General features: G+C 35.0%; 1 protein-coding gene and 1 pseudogene across 2 annotated transcripts; one reads left to right on the forward strand and one right to left on the reverse strand.

The window, feature by feature from the left end:
• Nucleotides 1-1263: 1263 nt before the first annotated feature.
• On the forward strand, nucleotides 1264-5703 carry LOC149775453 (uncharacterized). Its single transcript, XM_089943274.1, has 7 exons — nucleotides 1264-1392; nucleotides 1891-2829; nucleotides 3354-3543; nucleotides 3652-3897; nucleotides 4252-4423; nucleotides 4733-4884; nucleotides 5522-5703. Exons 2-7 carry the CDS (start codon nucleotides 1906-1908, stop codon nucleotides 5701-5703), a joined length of 1866 nt encoding a protein of 621 aa, XP_089799400.1. The 5' UTR covers nucleotides 1264-1392; nucleotides 1891-1905.
• Nucleotides 5702-24784, reverse strand: LOC149775454 (P2X purinoceptor 7-like; annotated as a pseudogene). Its single transcript, XR_016416507.1, has 3 exons — nucleotides 24771-24784; nucleotides 6624-6839; nucleotides 5702-5865 (listed from the first exon to the last, which is right to left on the reverse strand). The product of XR_016416507.1 is annotated as a P2X purinoceptor 7-like (transcript).
• Nucleotides 24785-24921: the final 137 nt, after the last annotated feature.

A 24921-nucleotide genomic window follows, 5' to 3' on the forward strand; every position in this document is an offset into this window, starting at 1 on the left:
GCCAATTTTTTGTAATCCTTTCAAATTAATTAGAAAAAAGACCTTCTAGGAAGATTTGTGAATGGGAGGGACGGGGCTGCAAAGGGTGAAAAGAAGGGGAGGGAGATGGGGCAATGGATAGTCTCCCCTTAAAGGGGACCACCACAAACTGAACCCTTGTCCCCATACCCCCACCCCGGATTGGAATCTGCTGTAGCCGCCACCCTTTTAATTTCTTATAAATTTTCCTAAAAAGCTTCAGTTTCTTTTTATTATCCATTAAAATTAAAATTAAATAATCAAATAGACTTTAATTATATTACGCAACCTATCACAAATCTTAATTATCGGGACAGAGAAACTATATGGGAAAAGTACGAGATAATGACGACATGGGGCTATGAAAGAGTCGGGGAAAACACCCCATATAGGAAACTTTACATACAAACACGAAAACAAAGGATCTAATAAGTCTCTCTTCTAATTCTATTCGCTCTAAATATGCAGCTCTCGCACTGCACGGTAAATCCCCACTGTGTGTGTGTGTGGGGGGGGGGGGGAAGAACAACCATTTTTAGAGATTTTGGCAGAAATCCAATGAATAATTTGAGACGGCCTAACTCTAGGTGGGAGAAATACAAGCAAATAAAAAAGTGTATGGACTCCAACTCGAGTACAGCGGATTTCAATTTACAAATTCAATATGTGAATAATGACACAATATATTTGCACACAGAACACATTAAAGGAATAGGGAACATACAATTAAAGTTGTGGTTATATTACTCATTTGTTGCCCAAGATAAATTAAATAATAGTTTGGGGCGACCCAGTTACACCGAAAAATATTTACAGTACATTATAGGGAATGAATTGCGCGAGCGTTCCGATATGCATATTTGTCGAGTAGAAACGAGGCTGAATAAACGTGACGTCACAGGATCTTTTGCAGCTATCGGCCATTGCTCAGCATCCTGTTGATCCATTGTGCTTGAGTGTAGGCAGCTTATTAGTGTTTGTATTCGAGTTTATTTTCCAAGAATCTTCCAAAATGCCTCACTGTGCAGCGTTTGGATGCAACAACAATTCAACAGGTAATTTTTTCCGATTTCCGAAAGACAAAATCCGACGAAAGGCTTGGATCCATTACTGTCGCCGTGAGAACTTTGAGCCGGTAACTCATAGACTTTGCAGCCTTCATTTTTCAAAAGATCAATATGAAGTTGATCCAGAAAGACGTGCAGAATTGGGATATTTAAATGCCAGGGCAAGACTGAAGCCGACAGCAGTACCAGACATTATTCTTACCCTAGGCCTGGGGAAAATCTACCGACAGATCCGAGTGGCAGCAGCACCACAACTGTCAAACCGAAACAAGTAAGAAGAGCCTATCACAAACGGCGGAATGCAGAGGTAAATAAATATGTTGTATGCACTCTAATTTCCATCAATGTCGTGACCATAATGAAATTGAAGTATTTAAACAATAATATCTGCGTAATATAGAGCTTTGTTCATCTCAGATTCCCATGCTTCTCCAACATTATCACCACACCCCAACCCCATGTGCTGCGGAGATTGAATTATTGCGTACACTATATATTTCTGGAACATATTTACATAGGAAAGAGTTGTTTATGACGCTAACGTTAGAGTAACAGTACTCTGTATTTAAAATATAGTGGAATGCATAATTTAATGTTTTTCACTATCACCTGAGAAATATGAGCCTTAGGCTATGACATAGGATAAACTTCTTTGTGTCTCCCTCCCCACTTTCTTTTCTCCTTTTGTGCGGCCATAAATGTAATGAATCAGTTGTTGCCATGTGACTACTCAAATGTTTCAAAGATTCTACATACATACTACAAATGCTTTTTCTTGTCAATACTAGTTTTTTTTTTCCTTCAGGTTCTGCATCAAGCAATGCAAAGTTACAATGCAACTTATGTGCTTGATACACCTGCAAGTGCATGTGCTCTGGTAGAGGTAGATGATGCTGAACTCAGCATACCAGCTTTCGTACCAAGTCCTCAGGCCCAACCACAAAAACTAACACGAAGTGTGAAAGTTCAGGCTAAATTAGATCCCACAAGGAGGACTCGCAGAATTCAGGTTCGAACTGCAACAAGATCAACAGCAATTCAGTGTGAGCTCCTAAAACCAACAGAGGATTCAGATAATGAAACTGAACCAAGCAGTGAGGACGACACTGATCCTGATACATACCACGATTCAGAATATGAACCACATTCAGATACTGATGATGGAGAGGACAGTGATGATAACAGTGACTTTGAAGATATGCACATGAACTATAAGCTTGATAAAGATGCAAAACCAGAAGATCAGCAACAGTTTCTGGTGTCTGAGTCTGCTTTGGCAGAATTGACGAGTGTGTGTAGGTCATGTTGTTTGCCCTCCCAGACGTTTGTGAAATTTTCTCGAGGAACAATGATCACAACAAATTCAGTTTGTGTCAGTGGGCACATTCCAGAATGGAAAAGTCAGCCCTGTGATGGAAGAATGCCATGGAGTAATATGTTTACTGCAGGAGCAATATTTTTCTCAGGTATCAACTGTGCAAAAGCTTTGCTCCTATTTGAGGGAATGAATATGCAAAGTTTCAGTAAACGTACATTTGCAAAGCTACAAACATCTTATATTGTACCTGCAGTTGAAGTGGTATGGGAGAAACAACAAGCTTCCTTAATTGAAGAGCGCACTGGAAAGCAAATAATATGTGGAGGTGATGCTCGTTGCGATTCCCCTGGGTTTTCAGCCAAATATGGGGCTTATACTTTGATGGATTTGGAGGCCAAGAAAGTACTTGACATCCAGCTAGTGCAGGTACAATATATGGTTGTCATTAGAGCGTTATGTGAATGTCATTATTATATTGTATACAACTTTTAAATTGGCACATGAAAGAGGGAGGCAGAAAGACAGCATTTAACTTTGAGCAGAATTACTCAGTTGTCAAGGTCTTTTTAACATTGGTTATTCCACTAGCATACCAAATTTCAATTGTGTATAGCTAGCACTAAATGTTGATTGGGTTGGTTGGTTATGTTTTACCAGAATATTATACTTTTGTATTATAGTCTGTACTTAGATAACATAGCTGTATCAAATTTTATCAAGTTGAACTACCTCAAGATAATGCAATTAGATCAATTAAATGTTAAGTGATTGTTAGGTTACTGGGAACTAGACTTGTTGTTTTGAAATTGTCAGAGATACATATTTAGACTGCTCAGCAAATTTTAATACCTGCAAAGGCTAGCCAATGCCACCTGCCTTTTGTATCCTTGAAAGTGCTGTTAAAAACAATTAATCAACTTTGCAAATTGTGCATTTTCTTTCTATTTAAGAGCAACGAAGTTAAAGGGTCCACACATATGGAGATTGAAGGTCTGAAGAGAGGATTGAATCACATTATTAATGATCATGGTTTGACCATTAAAGTCCTTGTTACAGATCGGCACAGAATGGTGCAGAAATATATGAGAGAGCAGCGAGCAGATATGAAACACTATTTTGATGTATGGCACTTGGCAAAAGGTACATAATTGAATTTAATTGAAAACATTGTCATTGTCATTTTCTTACGGATGCTATTCTCATGTAAAAATTATGCCTTTGTTTGAATGCATGCTTTTTCATTTTCAGGCATCTCCAAGAAGCTGGAGGCAGCTGCAAAAAAGAAGGATGGTGAATTGATTCAACCATGGATCAAGTCTACAGTGAACCATGCCTACTGGGTTGCAGCTTTTTGTGAGGACAATGGTAAACGTAAAGTTGCCAAATGGGAATCACTGATGAACCACATCACAAACAAGCACGCGGACCATTCTACCATCTTCTGCAAATGTGAACATGGTCCCATTTTGGAAGAAAGACAGTGGTTGAAGGATGGTATGTTTACAATTAGAATGTGTATAGAAAAGTATACATATGCTTACATTGCCCTATTTCAATATCCATTTACTGATACTAGCTGTGTACACACGTGAGCTACCGGTATAACCAAACGAGAATGAGATTGGCCATAATTTTATCACGATTTTTTATAATCAGAGATTTGTGTGTGTGTGTGTGTGTATATATATATATATATATATATATATATATATGGTTGGGAAACACAGTGCTATTTATATTGTGGGATTATTCTAAAGAGCTGAAATCACAATACGCCTTTGATTTAACCAAACGTGTTAGCACAGACTGATAAACTTGTTCATATACACAATCATTTCTCTTGATTAGGATCCAGGACATACAAACTTATGGATAAAGTCGTTCGCAGTCCTCACATACTCCGAGACATCCAGAAGCTATCACCTATACATCAAACTTATGGCTTAGAAGTGTTCCACAATGCTGTGAATCACTACGCACCCAAGAGCACACACTTCTTTTATGGATCCATGCTTGCAAGGTAATTAGTATGCAATTAGATTAGGTGAAAATGAGAACATGTTTCCGATCAGCTTCTCCTAGCACTTTTTTCCCCCATGGTGATAAAAAAAACCTTGCAGAAATTAATTATTGCATGAAATTGAGCCAGTTTTGCCAGTACATTGAAACACTTAGATATTAATCATTGTATTGTATATATAATGTTTAAAAACTAAATTGAAAAAACCCTACCTGCCTACCTTAATTGTAAAACTAGCTCAGTAAGTAGCAAGAATCACTGACCATTTAATTCTGATTGTTTTTTTTTTTGTTGCTTTTATTTCTTCAGGTTACATCTAGCTGCCCTGCACTATAATGAAAATTCAAACAATGCACATGCAGTGACCAAGACTGGCCAGGAGCAGTGGAGAGTTGTCTATCCAAAAAGCAAGAAAGGGATGGAGGCTGTTGTAAAGCCCTGCAAAGTAGACCCAACCTTTGGTAAGATTTTGACTAAATATGTTGGTGCCATATCTGTTATGTGCTGTATCCTCGTTTTCTACACCAAAGCCATTGTGTATAAGCTGCTGTCACAATTTCTCGGGGATGATTGATGTCAATTGTAGATTGACAATATCCAATTTTAATGTATAAATGTAATGTCCAGTGTAAACAGGTAATCAGTGCTGGATTAAGGTGTTGTAAGCACTGAAAATATTATGGTACCCTCCGCCTACAAAATGTGAAACTAAAAAAACAAACAAAAAACACTAAAAGCTAAAAAGAAAAGTAAATCAAAATACATGGAGATCGAATTGGTCATATATAATTCAATAATTTCATCATCAACACTTAATTTGAATTTTTTCTGGTGCCCTTGTTGGGCTGGTGCCTTAAACATGCCCTTAGTGTGCTTAATGTGTAATCCAGCACTGCAAGTAATTAGAAGAAATAAAGTAATCTCTAGTAAAATCTGAAATGTAAATAAAATAATTAAATACATTTATAGTTCATGGAATAAATTTTATTAAAGTTCATTATGTTGGGACACAGGTTATTCTATCGTTAGGAAAATATAACAGTTCAAAATTAAAAAAGTTTATTGATTTCATATCTTGGTGCATTTTTATTCTTTAAGGTTACATTGCACTCCTGAAGCAGGCATTGCTGGACTTGAGGCAGGACTTGCCTACATACACAGAAGCATACATGTTCATGAAAGGAGCATCTCAGTATCCACCACCACTCACAGCACCATACAAACAATTTTCAAAAGATGAACTCATCATGCAGCACAAATTATGCTTTATGAAATCCTAGAATTTTTATGGTGCAGCATATCTGAAGCCAACATATTCCTCTGAGGGAAAAGTTTCTCTGATTTTTGAAACAACACAGGATGGAAGCACTTTACAGCTGTGTCTGCCTAGTCGATGCCAAATCCATGTGACAAAACGCCGATATGCTATATGCCTGTATGTTCTGAAAATAAATATAGAATGCCTGTAAGAGTAAATTCATACAAGAGTTAGTTATTTCTTCTTTGGTAAATCATGCTGAATTGTACTTTTAGTACTTCAGGTGAATTACGCTTGATATGTTTATTTTTTTTCTTCAAATTATTAATCTTCTTTGAATACATATAGATTTGATACAAGACATCATACACGTGAAATGACTCATATCATTATAAAATTGTTCTATTTATTTGTTGTTTGTTTATTGTGTTCTTGAAGACTCATTAAACCTAGTTGATAAGCAAAAAATATTTGTTGTCATGATTGTTATTAGAATTTATAACAAACCTGCTATTCTTTTCTCAAAACAAGCATATATATATATATATATATATATATATATATATATATATATATATATATATAATCTTAATGGCACATGAGCACAATCCAGGCTGTATAATGTAAAAAAAAGTTTAGATATCATTCCAAAGAAAAGACAAGAGAAAATGGTAAAGTCTTTAAAACAGAAAGCTACATTTTGTTCTTAAAAACTGCATTCTTTTCATAAGTTCAAGACCATCACAGCTTGAACATCATAATGGAATGCATCCCTCTGCAATAAATGTTGCCTCCATGAGTTGTAAGATGAAAACACTTTGAAGTAAGAAAATCTTGCAAATAGTTTGTTTTGTAAAATGTGTCCCAAACATTGTCACAAGTGTAGGAAAATCTGATTAAACAGGAACTTTAAAGAAATTTGTATAAGATTGGAAAAATTACTCATGTATTGGTTCATTATCATCCAAAGGTCCATGATGTTCCAGGTATTCATACAGGGATACTTCCAGCACATGTCTGTTTAAGCAGTTTGCAATGAAACTTTCATGGAGGGTTATACATGTCAGGTCACCCTTCTTTTTCTCAATTACCTCTACCTCTTCTCAGCATAAGCACTCAATTGCTGAGTTCATCATTTGGCAATATCCACAATCACACCTGTAAGGAAAGAGCACAACATAATTTTGACCATTCAAGAATGTTTAAAAATCACTTTCAACATTTTATAAGCATTGAAAAGGAAAGATGTGGATTAGAAATAGTGAAAAGGAAAGATGCGGATTAGAAATAGCATGCTGATTCCGCATTTGAAATAAAGTTTGACAAAACAACATTAGTTCTCAGTATGTTGCCTTTCAAAATTTAGAGTAAGCATTATCAAGTCAATGTGATATTATGAGTCGAATTGTATTTAATAGGTTAATATTCAGTGCAACTTATGATATCGTTTGACCTGTGATTTTTGTGTTTATAGATTACAGAAGGAGTTAATCTTTGGTGTGTACTGACATTCGTTATCATAGTCATGTATTCTGTGTGGGCTTTTGTTCCTTATTTGAAAAAGAAAACATATACTTCACTGTGTGAAGGAGTAAACGTAGTTGAAGTTTAAAATAATGAACAACAAAAAAATCTGTTTACAGTGTACAGCACGTCAATTATTTCCACTAGAATCAGTGCTCTGAAACAATGCAGCAATTATAAATTTACAAAATCTACATATGGCTTTCATTGCTTTAAAAATTATGAAAACTTTGCTACTTAATATCGAAAATGTTTTATTTAGCAAGACATAAACACTAGAATACAGCTTTACAAGCATCTACTTTGATAACTCGCACTATCGGTATAATTTAAAAGTTTCAGGCAATCGAGGGAGGATTATCGAAATTTGGGTCCACCGAAACTAACAGATTTATACACACAGGAGTTGACAAAGTTCCAGTTTCTTTTAATGAAATGTAACGTGCGTTCTGCTCATTTTTTTATATGAAATGCATGCTATAAATCGGTACAAACCATTGTGTGTTCTTGAGTCGTCCTTCTTCACTCGGCAAAATATCCTCATCATTCGAAGAACATGACGACGTGTCATCACTACCCTCTTCGTTGTTAGTCTTCAAAAGTGGCTCAAACTGATACGGTAAAATGTCCACGCTTACTGAGAAGTCGGGGATGTCGTTCTCGCAATTTTCCAAGACGCAAAAGGGAAAAGAAATTATCTGAATCACGCTAGCAATCTTCGTAGCTAGCTCGGTTGGGTGGTAGCAATAGATCCTATGACGTCACTACCGGCCACGTGATACGTATCTAATTATCTTTCAAGGCACTTGCGCGGATAACCGAAATATTTCCTTATAGTAACTAAAGGGCCTGAGAACGGTGTATGGGAATAAGATAAAATATAATTTTGCACTACAGGCAATCAAATAATATAAAACCAACATGTACGTTCCCTATTCCTTTAAGTTTTTTTTTTTTCTTAATTAAATTATAATACACCGTTACTTCGCCAAAATTCCAAAATATATTAAATAAATAAAAATAAACCTTTTCTTGATCCGATTATAAGGTCCTAAGATTACTGGGGAGATTTGGGGAAAAAAAATATAGGCTATCCCAACATGGAAGCAAAATATAGCATACACAAACTATAGCATATATACATATAGCACACACGGGATATAGGCGACCTCTAGCCAAGGTCAACCAAGAGTATAGGGAAGGGAGTTCAAGTCAGGTGATGGAAAGATGGAAACCTACTCGGAAAAACAACCCTATAGATAAAACTAAGTTTAAAAAAAATACCCCGTTAAAAATTAGAATTAAATGTTTTTTACCTAAATTCTTTTGCATAATATAAAACATACAACACATTGGGGGGGGGGGGAATAAATACACATAAAACACCATATTTTTTTGGAAAAGTGGGGGGGATCTGTCTGGTGCCCCTCACCCCCCACCCACCCCAGTACTTCGTCTTCTGGGGATAAATGTACGTCATTTCCTGCTGGCGTCCTCTATAGGTGGAAAATCGTAGCTAAGTAACAGTGATGTATACTTTTATTTCGAGAAATTAAATTATTTTTTCTGTACACTTGATAGTTTTTTGGTTTTTTTTGGTTCTTTTTGTTCAAGTATAACTACTTTTAATCATGTTATGCAAATCTGATGCAAAAAGAAAAATGTTGGTGCATGGCCGGTAACTTTTATTCGTCATGGCAACGGAAATTAAATTCCGCGCATGCGCATTTTGTGTGGGAGCACAAAAAAACCACACAAAAACAAGCAAGTGAATTCAAACATTTACTAAAACAAGCCATTATATGAGAACTTGGCCTGAAAAGAGCAAATATAGGTACTATAAAATGTTGTCTAGTCTCGGATTTGACAATCCTTATGTTTTTTATGCTGATGAAACATTTTTCAGTAGAATTTTTTATCCTACAGTTTAAATGCCTATATTTACTGTTTATAATCATACCTGTTCAAATGTACTGGTCACATATAATAATATCGTCGAAATATTAACTAATACCATGCTGGATTTAAATAGAATGTCTAAATAATCATAAAACTAAAGGTGTAATTGATTATAACCAATATATATTTTTTGCAATAACAAGATAATGAGATCCGAACATTGACCAAACAGTACTTAGAGAAATTCAATATCGATTAGTTCATCCTCAACCTCCAACTGATATACTTTATTGCAAGGAGTAAATGGTACCCTATTGAAATGGAACCGTATTGAAAGACGTGTTAGGATAAAAGATACCATTGTTAAAGAATATTCTGACCGACTGAGGTCTCAACATCGTACATCATAGCTGAAAACAGTGCAAGCCAGTATACATATTTGCATTATGCTCACGCAAGAAATATTGTATCAACCAAAGGGGTTTCTTGACCGAGCGATGTCAAGCCCTTGCGCGAATCCCGCTACGAGTCATAAGTTTCCCCTGATTCAAAGGAATCCTGTACAACTACTTCTGCAAACTGGAAAGTCCAACGCGTCCATACTATCAATAATGTTACTCTTATTAATACATGACCACAAATCCCAATTTCCCAATTGAATGTCAAGGTCACAACTGCAAAGCTTCTCTTCGTTAACTTTCCGTAACTTACCACCAGTATTTCACGCCGTGAAACTATACAACTCAACAACCTAATACAGGGAACCGTTTTTACTACGCCACCTTAGGCCATTTAAATCATGATTTTTTTGCTTAATTTCGCCTGTAACTTTGTAACATATTTACCACCATAGCAACAATAAATGGCGCCTGCCGACGGCGGAACAGTCCTTTCCTGTTGATTCCATTGTATAATTTACCAATCTCCAGTCATAAATACTGCACCTGGAGTCACACGATCAATTCAGGCAACTAGATTTGAATAGGGACTACTGAGTGACAGGGACACTCATGCGGCTCTGACCTGAATTCACCAAAAGTAAACCATGTCATCTTGAAACTCACTTACACTTCACTCCGTAACGTTTGCCCCTAGTAACTGGCTAATTATTTCGGTCTAAAGACTGCAATCCCAGCACCGACTTCCCATATTCAAGCAAGTATATAATGAATCCTTAAAATGGAGAGCTGTAAACAAATGCGCATACTCCAAAATATATTACAATATTATACATACCTTGGAATTTTATTAACTATTTTTGTTTATATATTTTCATTGTACTCGTGGATGGGCAATGTGATTTTGCGTTCTGCCTTGCTTATAAAATGTATTGTCTTTGGTCAACAAAAGTTGATTTAGAGTGGATAAGAAAAGAAGTTTTGTTAAACGATGATGGAATTAAATAAACACTGGGGACAATATCGTACGTTGCATCAAAATGATAACACATAAATCGCAGAGATTAATTGAGATTTTGCTTAACGGTCAATCAGTCCGCACTCGAAGTAGGGAAATAAGTGAATAATGCAAAAGCCGACCATTGTCTGATAATCGACGTACATCTGCCGCTGCCATATATTGTAAAAATCCCATTACTACAGGGAACAAAGAATTAACTACAACTGTTTCTTTGGGGCGTCATGTGTGACCAGTGTATATTAGTATTGTGTTAGAAAAATATTGCGACAAACGAAAGTAAAGAAAACAGTCACTTTTATCAATCAGTCCATATCGTTTTACAAATTATACTGAATAATTGACTTCAGTAGAACTCAGAACAATGTATTCCTGTAAGCACATCACGATTGCGGTGTTTGTACATTTATATAAAGTGGGATCATTTTACAAGCAAAGTATACATTTAAAAATTAATACTACAAATGAGACAACACATAAGTACATACGGATTATAATCGTGAGATGGCAAAGAATGGTTCATATGGTGAGAGGTAACCAATACACCAACAAAATAAGAGTTCGTAAGAACATCTTATTTCCTTCTAAGATATACTTAGCCATAATGCAAATTGTTTCATAATATGAAACATTTAAACATATTCCGACCATGCTGGAAACAAAAATAGTAAATTTAATTTAGTTTAGAGTAAACTGTAAGTTAGTTCTTTCCTTTTGGCATGGTGTCTGAATAAAAAAGTATATTTCTCAAATTTGCTAACCACTACACTGTCATTATGTAATTAGATACCTAATTGTTGTACCATGGTTGTATACATATATCTATAAATATATATAGTTTTGTGGACATGTACGGTTGAATAATACCATCCCGTGTTTGTGTAGGGCAATGCGTACATCACAATCGCACTCATAAATTTGAATCAATACCATCTCATGAATGGTTAGGGGCCGTCCATTTAGTATGTACGCATAGAGGCGGGAGGGGGGTAACCCAAATGCATAGGCTTGCGTATGGAGGTATGCTGATAATAAATGTACACATTTAAGGGGGGGGGGGGGTGAAACGTCGAAAATAAGTTGTATAATACGTATCCTGTTCGACTTGGTTCAATAGGCTTTTGCATTTTAGCGGACACAAGACAAACTTGTCCCACCCAGTCACACTATCCTGGCAACAGGCCGGCTAATCCGAACGCTAACCTCTTAATGATCGGCACCAAAAGAGGCAGCTGCTAGTACCATTTTTTATGTCTTTAGTATGATTCGGCCGGGGTTTGAATACGCGACCACTCGCATCCGAGGCGGACGCTCTATATACACATTGCACCATCAGAGAAGTCGCTTAGAAAAGAATGTACGATACTGGTTCCTATTTTTCATGACAACTCGACCTGGAGACCTACCTGATGGAAAATGAAGGCGCATTATAAGGTTATAATATACGAGTCCACAAAATTATTAAAATTATAATTTTCCAGCAAGTTAGTGTCTCTTAGCATTTGACAAAGTCTGCTTGCAGTAGCGTACTAAGGGGAGGGGGGTTACAACATACTTCGATGCTAATACTACTGATTTCAAGCATAAAATTTAAGCTAAACAACAGCATATAACATGTTTACATATATTATTAAGTACGTCTTCATTTGGCTTTCCGTGCGCCAAATGCCTTCCAACACAAACATTTTCCATATAGGTAAATTAGTTGTACCAATCTTAAACAACCATATATTTCGACATATATAATATCAATGTATAGGTTTCTCATCAGTTTAAATCGATCTCTCCCCCAAAAAAGTCGAGAAAATTAATAATAAAAAAGTTGGTATTTATGACTCATTATGGCTTGCGACTTTACCGATCTTCATATCCTTGATATGTGCATCTACCCTTCCCGTTTAGCGATAGTATCACATACTTGGATACTAATACTATAGATTTGAATGATATAACTAAAGATGTACAACATTAAATAATATGTGTATGTATCTTATTAAGTACGGTTTCATATGTCTGTTTGTGCACCCGATGCCTTCCATATAGGTGAATAATTTATACCAATAGTAAACAAACACAGCTTTTGACAAATTTCATATTAATATATAGGTTCTCATCTACCTACATCGATTAGTGCCAATAGACGTGTGTGAAAATACAAAATAAAAAAGTTCCACTTTTTACGGAATATCGGGTGCGACTTTACCGGTCTTCATATCCTTGCTACTTTAATACACCCTTCCGGTTTTGTGATTGTAGCACATACTTCGATGCTAATATTAGAGATCTGAAGTATAGAATTAAAACTATACAGTATTATAAAATGTGTGTATATATTTTAATAAGCGCCTAGATCCGAGCTATACGAAAGTTTTTCATATGGCATCACGGTACCAATTGTTTTTCCATATACCTCAATGCTAATGTTTGGTGAAATAAATATACTTTCTGTCCTACTTGGGCATGCATGTCACACACTGTCCTATAGAACAATGCTAGATTGTCAATTTGACAATGACATAACCAGGTACTCCATTGCATTTAAGAGAGATAACTCTACTGGAACTAGACAGGGGTAAGAGTTATCTAGTCACAACAAGCACATTTTCAGCCATGTGTACCATATTTTTAAAAAATCATAAAAAATACAAAATATGATCTAGATAGAAATTAACACAAACTCACATGTTGCCAAGAGGCTCAACTTTTTTTTAAGCCAAACAGAAAGTACAACTCTTACATAATGCACCAATCACAGCTAGTGTTTTTTCTTTAAGTCTGAATACAATGTTCCATACACCTTAAGCTCCGCCCACCTGGACTTGCGCAATTGGTACCGTTATACCATATGGGCGAATAAGTCATAACAATCGCAAAAACAAGGTTTTGACACATTTGATATCAGATGAAAAATCTGATTTTAATTGATATGTTTCTAATCATACTAAATCGATCGGTGCCAATAGACATGTGTGAAAATGCAAAATAGAAGGTTTTGTTCTTTTTACTGAATATCGGGTGCCACTTTACCGATCTTCATATCCTTGCTACGTGAATCTACCATTGCCGTTTTGCGATCGTACTACATATTTCGATGCTATTGCTATATAGCTAAAGCATATAATTAAAGCTGTACAACTGTAAATAGTATGTGTGTGTATCTTATTAAGTATGTCTTCCTTTGTCTGTCATTTCGCCTAATGTCTTCCTATACGATCGTTTTCCATACAGGTGAATAACTCATAACAATAGTAAATAAACCCCGATTTTGACAAATTTGATATAAATTGATAGGTTTCGCATCAGTCTAAATCGATCTGTGATAGTAGAAATGTAAGAAAATGCAATATGAAATTTTTGGTATTTTTGACTCTGTATCGGTTGTGAATTTAACGATCTTTATATCCTTGATACGTGCATCTACCATTGCCGTTTGCCTCGGTACCACAAACTTCAATGTTAATAGTATAAATCTGAAGCATACAAGGACAGCTATACAACAGTATATAATATGTGTATGAATCTTATTAAGTACATCTTGATGTGTCTGTATGTCCGCCCAATGTCTTCCAAAGCGACCGTTTTCCATATTGTGTATTGTTCCACTTCCTATTTTTACACTACCTAATTTTGACCTAGTTTAATAAACACCCATTTCTACAGAGGACACATCTGTCGCAGCCTCGACATGTGTTTTACACATATCAGCATTGAGTCACGCAGACAAAAAGATTTGTCAAAAGTCATATCATTATTATTAATGAAGTGAAACAAGGACACATACGATAAAAAAAAATAATACATTTCTCAAATTCACTTTTTTCCAACCAGGAAGTCCTCTTACAATCTTTACCAACTATTCTGACAAGGCAAATACAATTCCTACCATACCAAGCATCCAGTCTGCTACTCATCATGTGTTAGCTATGTGACTCACAGCTGATAACTGCATCTCCAACACTTTTTTAGAATTGTGTTTTGTGTTTTACATGAATATGTCATTACTGATTTTCGGAGGTGGTTCTTGGATATTTTACTTTGGAGTAATGAACATGAAACACACGTTTATGGTATATTTCATAAATAAATCAGCATCCTCTACATTACTGTTAATTTAAATAAAAGTACATGTATTACTATTAGGATTTTTCTCTCAAAAATAGGCAATTTTACTTTAATAGTAAATTTTCAAACGTCCATTAAACTAATCTTGATATTTAACTTATTTTGACAAATTAATTCTTTCTAACTGTCTTCTGTCTCCTATTATTTGCACTATTAGATAAATAAGTTATGAAGTATGCAAAACAGTTTTGTACCTTAAACAGTACATGTACATTACTAATTAGCATTATTGAAAACTTCTTAGACATCATAATAAATAGTATATATGTAATTATGTATGGTGCTTTTTGGCGACATTGGCAGATTATTCACTCCACATCCTGGTTCCCGGGCAGTTGTGATCTCTCACAATAATAATCACGGGCACAGCGGCTCGTTACAAAGAAAATCAACAGATGTGGGTTCTAACCTGTAACAATATTAACATATTATATTGTTACAGGTTAGAACCCCATCCCTTGATTTTCTTTGTAACGACCCCCTGTCATGATGGGCAGTAAATTTGAAATATACTACTTCCGGGTCAATCTATTTTTACCATGTAAGAAATGCTTGTACATAATGGGAGGTAACTCAAGTTGTGCTATTCAATTCAATTCATTAATGAAAAAATGGAAATAAATAGGTAAAAAGACAATTATTTATTTTGCAGATGAATATTTATCGAATATTTAACATTCAGCAGCGTAAATATGCATTTATTTTATTTATATGTGTGGCAAGAGTGCAGAAAAGGACGACGTGCTACATGGGCAGATTTCCATCTGCCCACGATACCAGTCCGAGGACGACAAAACTGCCCACGACCCACCTTAAATAATAGTATATATATATATATATATATATATATATATATATATATATATATATATATATATATATATATATATATACATATATATATACAGATATATATATATATATATATATATATATATATATATATATATATATATATATATATATATTAATTGTACTTGTGGCGCATCACTGTAGATTGCATGTGAGCGATAGATTAGTATTTAACACTTTTAAAGTCAATCGTAATGATAATCCTGTTTGAGGTAATTTTCCATTTGACAAATCAGATGGGTTCTGGTTTCACGTGTGGTATCGTGAATTATGTCTGAGGTATTACAACATAGATTGAGTAGGACAATTTTGGAATGCAGAGCCGCAATGGTGCATATAAGTTCAAAGAGATGGATGCTTAATTGATTACTATTTCATATTTCCTTGTTTTTGAAAATGGTCTGCATTTGTATTTAATGTTGCATTTAGATATAATTTGAGAGGAATCATTAACTTGGATTAATTGGAATTAGACCGTGCTCATTGAACTAGTCTCACATGTTATCCTGATATTATTGTGAATTTATTAAAAGGAGTCTTGGGCGTTGCCATTTTGATACATCAATACTGATGGCTATTAAACACATCCAATGATATTGATACATTAGAACATTCAAGGACCTATCATTCACAATACTATTAATCTGTATATTTAATTTGTACTCTTGCTTTTCTCCATGATATCTGTATTTTGTAATTGGCATTTGTACGAAATCATAGTAGTCTGAATAGTGACATTTATTTTGCAAACAACATAATACATAGCTAATATTTTCTCAGATCATTATTATCGGAGATTTCTTTAAATTTGAATTTGAGACTAGGACAAATGTTTTACTAGGTAATTATTGCACTTCTTGTTTTAGAAAGATATTAACCTACATACTGGCTCTATTATCGTATCATACATTTTAATATACATGTTGTTTACTTGAAAATGTCTCATTCCTACTTTAACAACCTAAGTGGAAGCAGTCTTATTGTCTTGTTCAGATTTTAGTTTAGGTGGATTTATTAAATTAAATGATTCACTGGAATTATAACGTCCTTAGTAATACCTCTAGGACTAAATCATTAATGTCGAATTATAGTGAATGCAGTCACGGTTATTTCGAATTATATCATTAGGTCACATCAAAAGTCTCATAACCCATTGCCACATTACGTGCCATTGGCACAAGACTACATGCACATAAATTCACTATTGGATTTGTTTTTGGAATACCATTGGAATTCGATTGGAACTCTATACATTTGGACTTCTAATAGAATGTTTAAGACTGTATGGGGGCCTGGGTGACAAAGTGGTCTAAAGTGTTTTCGTTACGGATAACTGCTATCTCACTTTTGTCCATGTGGGTTTAAGTCTCGTCTTGGCCAGTGTGGGTAAGAAAATTGACAGTAGTTTCCCGTGGATCAGTGGTTCTTATTGGGGTTTTACACTTTCGTCCTCCACCAGTTATACCCTATCTTGCACTGAAAACGAATTAAACCCCCACACAACAACATACTTTAGGATTTAATTATTTGCTAAAATTTACAAAACTTGTTTTCGATATTTTCTGTTATTTAGTTCTTCTACTTAGTTTAGGATCATAGAGAGAGAGTAATTACACTGTTCTTCTGGATTTGAGATAGAACATTTTAGGATTATTTTGAATGTTATTCACAATACTGTAAGATTCTCTTAAATTTTCATACTTAGATAATTGAGTTATTTATTGTACGTTAAATGTTACAAATCTCATCGAACCCTGGCTGAGTCAAATCAAAGACTTCTATAATCATACTAACAGCTGCCGTGCTAGGCACTCAGCTTTAATAAATTAGTGTTATGACTTGTTGTCCTGGTGTCAGGATAATGTGGCTGGGTGATGCATCATGCTACATGTCTGTGCCATGACGACCCACTGTTATACATCACTATAAACTGTCACACTGCATTGATCGTAGTGATATGGCTGAAAAATTGTCAAAACTGCACTAAATCCAAATCACACTCACACACACACATTATTTCTCCATTCGGTGGTCAACTTGGGTCAGGAACATGATTTTTATTGTAGACCTTCGGGTAATCTGGGCACTAACATGATTTATTGTGGTCTACGCATTCGGTCACTGACATGGCTGATATTGTGATCCAAGTACACAATCACTAGCATGACTTATTGCGAGCTATACATTCAGTTAATAGAATGACTGTTATTAGCATGAATATTATTGTGATCTAAGTATTCAGTTACTAGTATGACTGTTATTGTTATCTGAGGATTCAGGTCACTACATGACTGTTACTGTGATCTAAGGACTCATCACTAGCATGGCTGTTATTGTGATCTAAGTATTCAGTCACAAGTATAACTTAGTGTGACCTAAGTATTCAGCCACTAGCACGACTGTTGTGATCTAAACATTCTCTCACTAGCACATCTTTTGTGATCTAAGCATTCAGTCACTCGCATGGCTGTTATTGTGATATAAGCACTCCGGTCACTAGCATGGCTGTTACTGAGATCTAAGCATTCAGTCACAAACATGATTTACTGTGATATAAGCATTCAGAGTGGCCGTCAGATTAAAAAGGAATTGTTTGCTTCTCCTTTTTAAAGGACTTTTACTAGTAACAATACTACATGGTTAATTACAAACCCATGTAGTAACATTATCCTATTTCCAAGCACAGAAGTTTTGTAATCTCAGGCACATAAATTTCGTAATCTCCAAAATGTAATGTTGTATCAATACTACATAGCATCCCCCCCCCCCAAATAAAATACACGTAATAACATTACTCTATCTCCAGGAACTCATTTTGCAATCTCCAAAATCTGATGCAGTAACAATACTTTAACTGATTTAGTAACAATACTACATAGCTCTCCGATATTTCAATGCACTGATTTGTGACCTCCAAAACTTGATGTAGTAACAATACTACATTGCTGTCCTCCACAAACCCATGCAGTAACATTACCCATTTTCAAAAAACTGTTTTTGTGATCTTCAAAACCTGATGTAATAACAATACTACATAGCTATCCCCAAAACTCATGCAGCAGCATTACCCTATTTACAAGTACTGATTTGTGATTTATGAAACCTGTTGTAGTGACATTACTACAACTGATATAGTAACAATAATACACAGATATCCCCCAAATCAATGTAGAAACATTACGATATTTCCAAGCATTCATTTTGGTGACCTCTGAAACCTGATATAGTAACAATAATACGACTGATGTAGGGACAAGTAACATAACTATACCCCCAAACCCAAATTGTAATATTGCCTGTAATATGTCCAGGCACTGGTTTTGTGATCTCCAAAACCTGATGTAGTAACAATACAAACAATCTATCAGCAAACACTTGTACCAGTAGTAACATTGCTCTTCTTCAAGGTAATTAAACTGGCAATTTTATAATCTTCAAAGCCTCTTATAACAACACTACTACATTTATCCCTAAACCCATGTAGTAATAATACCCTATTACCAGATGACAGTGTAAAACTGATATAGTCAGCAAAACTTGATGTAATAACAATACTATATAGCTATCCCTCAAACTCATGTAGTAGCATTACCCTATTTGCCAGCACTGATTTGTGATCTCTGAAACCTGTAATCATCAAAACCTGATGTAGTTACAATACACACAGCTATCCTCCAAACACATGTAATAACATTACCCAATGGCCAGGTGGCATTGTAAAACTGCTTTTGTGACCACCAACTTGATGTAGTAACAGTACGTAGCTATCTCCCAAACCCATTTAGTAGTAATACACTGTTTCCAGGTGACAGCGAACATATAATTTGTGATTATGTATTCTGCTTTACTAGCAATACTAAATTGTTCTCTCCCAAACCCATGTAGTAATATTGCTCTTTTTATAGATGATAGTATAAAAGTGCTTTTTTGATCGCCAAAACCTGATATAGTAAGAATACTACATTGCTAATTACCAAACCAGTGTTAAACAAATTACTCTATTCCCAGGAAACAGTGCTACACTGAGTTGGTAATCTCCCAACCCTGCTGTAATATGAATACATGTACTACATAATGGTAAACACCAAACTCATATGGTAATATTTCCCTATTTCCATGTGAAAGTGTACCACTCATTATGTGGCCTCCAAAGTCATGATGTAGTAGCAACACTACATTGGAAATCACAGAACCCATGTAGTAATATTACCCTGTTTTCAATGTAACAGCGTATGTTATGTAATCTTCAAACATGATATAGTAATAATACTACATTGCCTCAAATCCATGTAGTACCATGACCCTATAATATTCCAGGCAGGAGTGGAACACTGATTTTGTCTTCTCACATATATCTTGTTATAAGGATGAAGTTTGATGATATGCATTAATGATTTGTGTTAATATAGTAAAATTATGACATTGTTACTCCTGAAACCCATATTTTAGTGATATCTATTGCTGATGATTCTTGACTTCTTTGTTTAATATCTAACACTTGCAGTAAAGCTGCTATAGTTTCAAAGTAATATTTAAGTACCATTGTTTTGTTCTTCAAAACCATTAGTTGTCGCTGCATGTGTTATTACAATTCCGAAACTTACTGTTATGCCATAATGTTACTTGTTAATGTAGCACTTCTACATTGTTAATCTCAAAATCATTTTGTAATAAGGCTGCTCTCAATACAAAATACCCCCCAAAATTAGAATTTGGTTTTCCACCTAATATGACGTTGAAACAATGAACCCCACCACATCCCTTATCCCCAACAAACAGAAACATGCCATAACAAATTATTAAAGCTTATTATTAACAATACTTATAAAAATGAAGTTATGGACAAAGGTTTTGTATACATGAAGATTCTGTCAAGGAATAAATGTTCACAAATTTCAACAACTTTCCCGCTGGTCGATCTCCAGGACATGTTGGCACATTTCATTCCTGATAAAGTTCAATTTATTAGAGATAAGCTTGACAACACAATTTTAATTGACACATTGTCACCATATGTGACTCAGAATATACACAGCAACCTTTAACAGCTTAAGTAGATGCACAAATAAATTTTTGGAGCAGGAGAGGAGCTAGTGCTAATAATGAATAACAGGGACAGTCACCTGACCGGAAATACATATTTTTATTTATTAGCCTTACGATCAAGTACAACCCAAATTATTGTGATGAGTGTCGAAAGTCAAGTGAACTCAATCAGATTCTGACATCACTGATTACTGAGTGCTTAGATTCAAAATTTCTTTCACTAACCGTTGCAATCAATACTTTCTCATCCAGGAAATTCTCATCATTTTTCAAAACTCCCAATGTATAACTGCTGTTAAAAATCAACATTTGGGCCTAATAATTTAAAGAAGCACTATCTTGTTTCTAAACTCTCATTCTTTTAAAAAATCTCAGAACAAGTCATTACCGCTCCGATGGCCTAGTAGTTAGAATGTACGCCTCGGAAGCGTGAGATCGTGGGTTCAATTCCCGTTTGAGTCATAACAAAGACTTACAAAAATGGTACTAACAGCTGTCTCGCTTAGCGCTCAGCATTAAGAGGCTAGTGTTAGGACTGGTCGGCCTGGTGTCAGGATCATGTGACTGGGATGGACATCATGCTACATGTCTGCGGCATCATGCCACAGTATTAGACATCACTATAAACTGCCACACTGCAGACATCGTATCAATATGACTGAAACATTGTTAAAGCTACGTTAAAATTCCAAATCACACAGAGAGAGAGAGAGAGAGAGAGAGAGAGAACACAACAATACTGAATTGTACAAAAAATGATTAAATACATGCATTGTAAGGAATATATTATACATGAGTATATGCACTCGTCTCTCTCACTCGCTCACTCATTCACTCTTTCCCTTTCTCTAAGATATGCCACTATTGATTATCACATTATTACCAATATTCTACAACATCAAGCTCGTAACTTAGATAACATCAATACCTAGTTTAAATATTTTCTAAATATTTTGCTGTATATGTGGGGGCTACTCATGGGCTAGAATCTGAATGTAAAATCTGATTCCCCAATCAGTGCGGGGCTGATCAAAGCATTACAATGGATTCTGGGCTGACCCCAGCTCAAGTAAAATTGGTGCTACGCTGATCCCAGCTCAAGGAAAATATATGCTAGGCTAATCCCAGCATTCGAGTATATTCTGGACTAATCCCATCTTCAAGTAAATCTATGCTATTTCTGTGTATTCTGGGTTGATCCCAGCATGAGCATAATTGGTTCGAGGCTGATCCCAGCATTAAATTGTAATATGGACTGATCCCAGCTTCTTTGGACTGTATAGGCTGATCCCAGCTCAAATAAAATCTGCTAGGCTGATCCCAGCATTCAAGTGTATTCTGGGCTTATCCCAGCTTAAATAGATTATGCTCTAACGTGATTCCATCATTCTAATGTATTCTGGGCTGATCCCATCTTAACTAAGTCTATACTAGGCTGTTTTCTACATACGAGTGTATTCATGTTGATCCCAGATTTGTGAAATAGAGATGTGCTGAGCCTAGCATGAAGAAAATATTCCTATGTTTTTCCTAGTTAAAACTTAAAAGAAACGTATTTAACGGGAATGACATTTACGTTATTAGCATATCTTATTATTGTCCGATTGTGGAAACATATCCTATCAGATTGTAGCCCCATGCGCATGAACAACATAAGGGTAAAACCCACGATGTATTCATTATTAGGTGGTGACTGAGGTGGTGGTGGTCCAGCACAAATCCATCAGAAAAGTTTGATGCAGAGACTCAAAGTCCATTGACTGAAATACATATGATAATGAAATGTTACGTAAGATTATCTAATTTGGTTGGCTCATTGAATTCTGCTGACAATGCCAACTAATACCAATAGTTCTGTTCATGCTCTCCCCCCCCCCCCCCATGATCCACCAACAAGCTCTATGAAGAGGTTAATAACATTCTCTTGCATAATTCACTGTCTGCTTCTTAATTTCAAGGTACATGTACAACACCCCTATCCAGGTATTGGCCACTGACAATTACAATTGGACAATATTTCATCTTACCACACCACCAATACCTCATGTAATGGTCATTTTCAGACAAACCCCATTTCAACACTGGCAATGTGTACCTACAATAACTCAAGATAACCAAGTTGTGCAAACACTAAACTTTAATAAATTTTCATTTTATGCAAAACAAAACAACATTTATTTGTACAAGAAATGATTTAATACAGGTATTGGAAGAAATATAGGATACATGAGTATATGCATTCTTCTCTCTCTCTCTCTCTCTCTCTCTCTCTCATGTTATGTATATTTGATTTAGTTATAACTGATTTAATATATATTTATTTAAATTTGATTGTTTGTCATTTTAAAAAAATTTAAAATTTGTCATTACATGACATTGTAATGTCAATTTATTCCCTAGAGATGATACTTTTAGTAGAAAATAGTTTGACCTTGACTGTTAGTTTATAAACACCAGGTATTTATCTAAATCCTAACATTGTTTCAGAATTTGTAGCAAGCATCGTAAACAAGTCCTTTTTTATTTTGAAATGATTGGTTGGTTTTCGTCAGAGTCACACTGGGCAAACGTGATCTGTAATAAGTGCTTGCTTTTGGGCTGTTAAACTGTTAGTTCCATGATGTGCCGTTTGGAGTTTTTTAAAATTACTTGGTTTGGAGTTAATTCAAATTACTTGGATTCAAAAAGATTAATTCTGCAATTGTTCTGGACAATACGTGCGGTCATGTAATACTGTGGAACATGGATAGAATTTCATAGAACTTTATTCAGATATCAGAAACCGGAATGATAATTCTTGTTTATACAATGAACTGTAGACTTCAACACTACATATTTCAGCATACGTAATCGTTTTCCATCTTGGATTCTTCGTCGGGATTCGAACGTGAAATTATTAGAACATTTTGCTATTAGGACTACAAAAATTTTATTCTTGGACTATTCTTGGATTACTTTTGGAGTTTTGGATTATAAAACCGTAACTTTATATTTTTCCATTTTTACAGACTTGTTCCAGGGAAATATATTATTGTACATTTTTCAATAATTGTTTTTTTTTCACTCTTTCTTCGTGTTTTACTGTTCATTCGAGCCTAAACATGTGACATAATATTCACTCTATCCCTTTCTATCAAACCTGCCACTGTTCATTATTGCCAATGTTCTACAACATCAAACTAATAACCAAAATAAAATCAATACGTAATTTAAATATTTTAAAAATATTTGGCTCTATATGTTGGGGGCTACACAGGGGCTAGAATCAGAATGTAAAAGACATATTCCACCATTAAAGTATAATCTGGACTGATCCCATCTTAAAGTAAATATATGATAGGCTGAGCGCAGCACTACTGTGTATTCTGGGCTGATGCCAGCTCTAGGATAATTGGTGCTTGGCTGATCACATCTTTAAAGTGGAATCTGGGCTGATCCTAGCTTCTAGGACTGTGCTAGGCTGATCCCAGCAATAAAGTGTATTCTGGGTTGATCCCATCTTAATTAAATATATGCTAGGCTAATCCCCACGTATGAGTGTATTCTGGGTTGATCCCAGATTCATAGAATAGAGTTAGATTGATCCCAGCATGAAGAAGATATTCTTATGTTTTTCCTATTTAAATCTGTAAATGAAATTGATTTAATGGGCATGGCCTTTGCATTATTACTATAACTTATGTGTATCCTCCAATTGGGAAAAATGTCAAAATGAATTTGATCTTAAAGTATATCAAACAAGAACCACCATGTATGTATGACACACATGTACAATAATGCTAATCATATAGAATCAAGTCAACTTGGTAGCATTAATGGTTTAGGTACAACTTCCTAATAAGTATATATTCAAACTTCCACATAAAAGGAAGACATGTCGTCTTATCAGCTAAAGGTGAAAACTAAATAACATAACCACCCAATGATTCAATGAGTCAAATATTATTTAAACAAATGCTTACCAAATAACAAAATAACTTAGCTCATCCAAGCTAAAATTATATTGAACATGCTCTGAATTATGAAATACAATTTTTCTGATGCTTTTAAAACATAGTACACGAGCTGAAAGAAAATTCTTTCATCCTCTACTTTGTTGCCAAAACGACCATCCCTATGTATATTTAATTTGAACTGCTGTTTGGCTATTCGTCACAATTATTCGTTATGTGTATATATATAATGTGGTTTTGAGATTGACCTAGACCAGTATTTGAGTTAAGGGTGTACCTGACAAGTGACATTTTCATTGTAAACAGCACCATACATATCCATAATCTATATTTATAGATCATATATTAAATATTCAGACACTTATTAAGGGAGATAAGCATTTATACTTGCATCCTAGTATTGGAAAATTAGTTTTTCTTTGGAAATT

The sequence above is a fragment of the Sinohyriopsis cumingii genome, chromosome 19 (assembly GCF_028554795.1).
Source record: "Sinohyriopsis cumingii isolate HCF-2022 chromosome 19, ASM2855479v2, whole genome shotgun sequence".
Taxonomy (NCBI): Eukaryota; Metazoa; Mollusca; class Bivalvia; order Unionida; family Unionidae; genus Sinohyriopsis; species Sinohyriopsis cumingii.

Bases quoted from the DNA above. Each gene is read 5' to 3' on its own strand.
- LOC149775453 (XM_089943274.1), top strand. From the start codon at position 1,906: ATGCAAAGTTACAATGCAACTTATGTGCTTGATACACCTGCAAGTGCA. The intron at 2,830-3,353 runs GTACAATATATG...TTTCTATTTAAG, and splicing joins TTGACATCCAGCTAGTGCAG to AGCAACGAAGTTAAAGGGTC. The intron at 3,544-3,651 runs GTACATAATTGA...TTTCATTTTCAG, and splicing joins TGTATGGCACTTGGCAAAAG to GCATCTCCAAGAAGCTGGAG.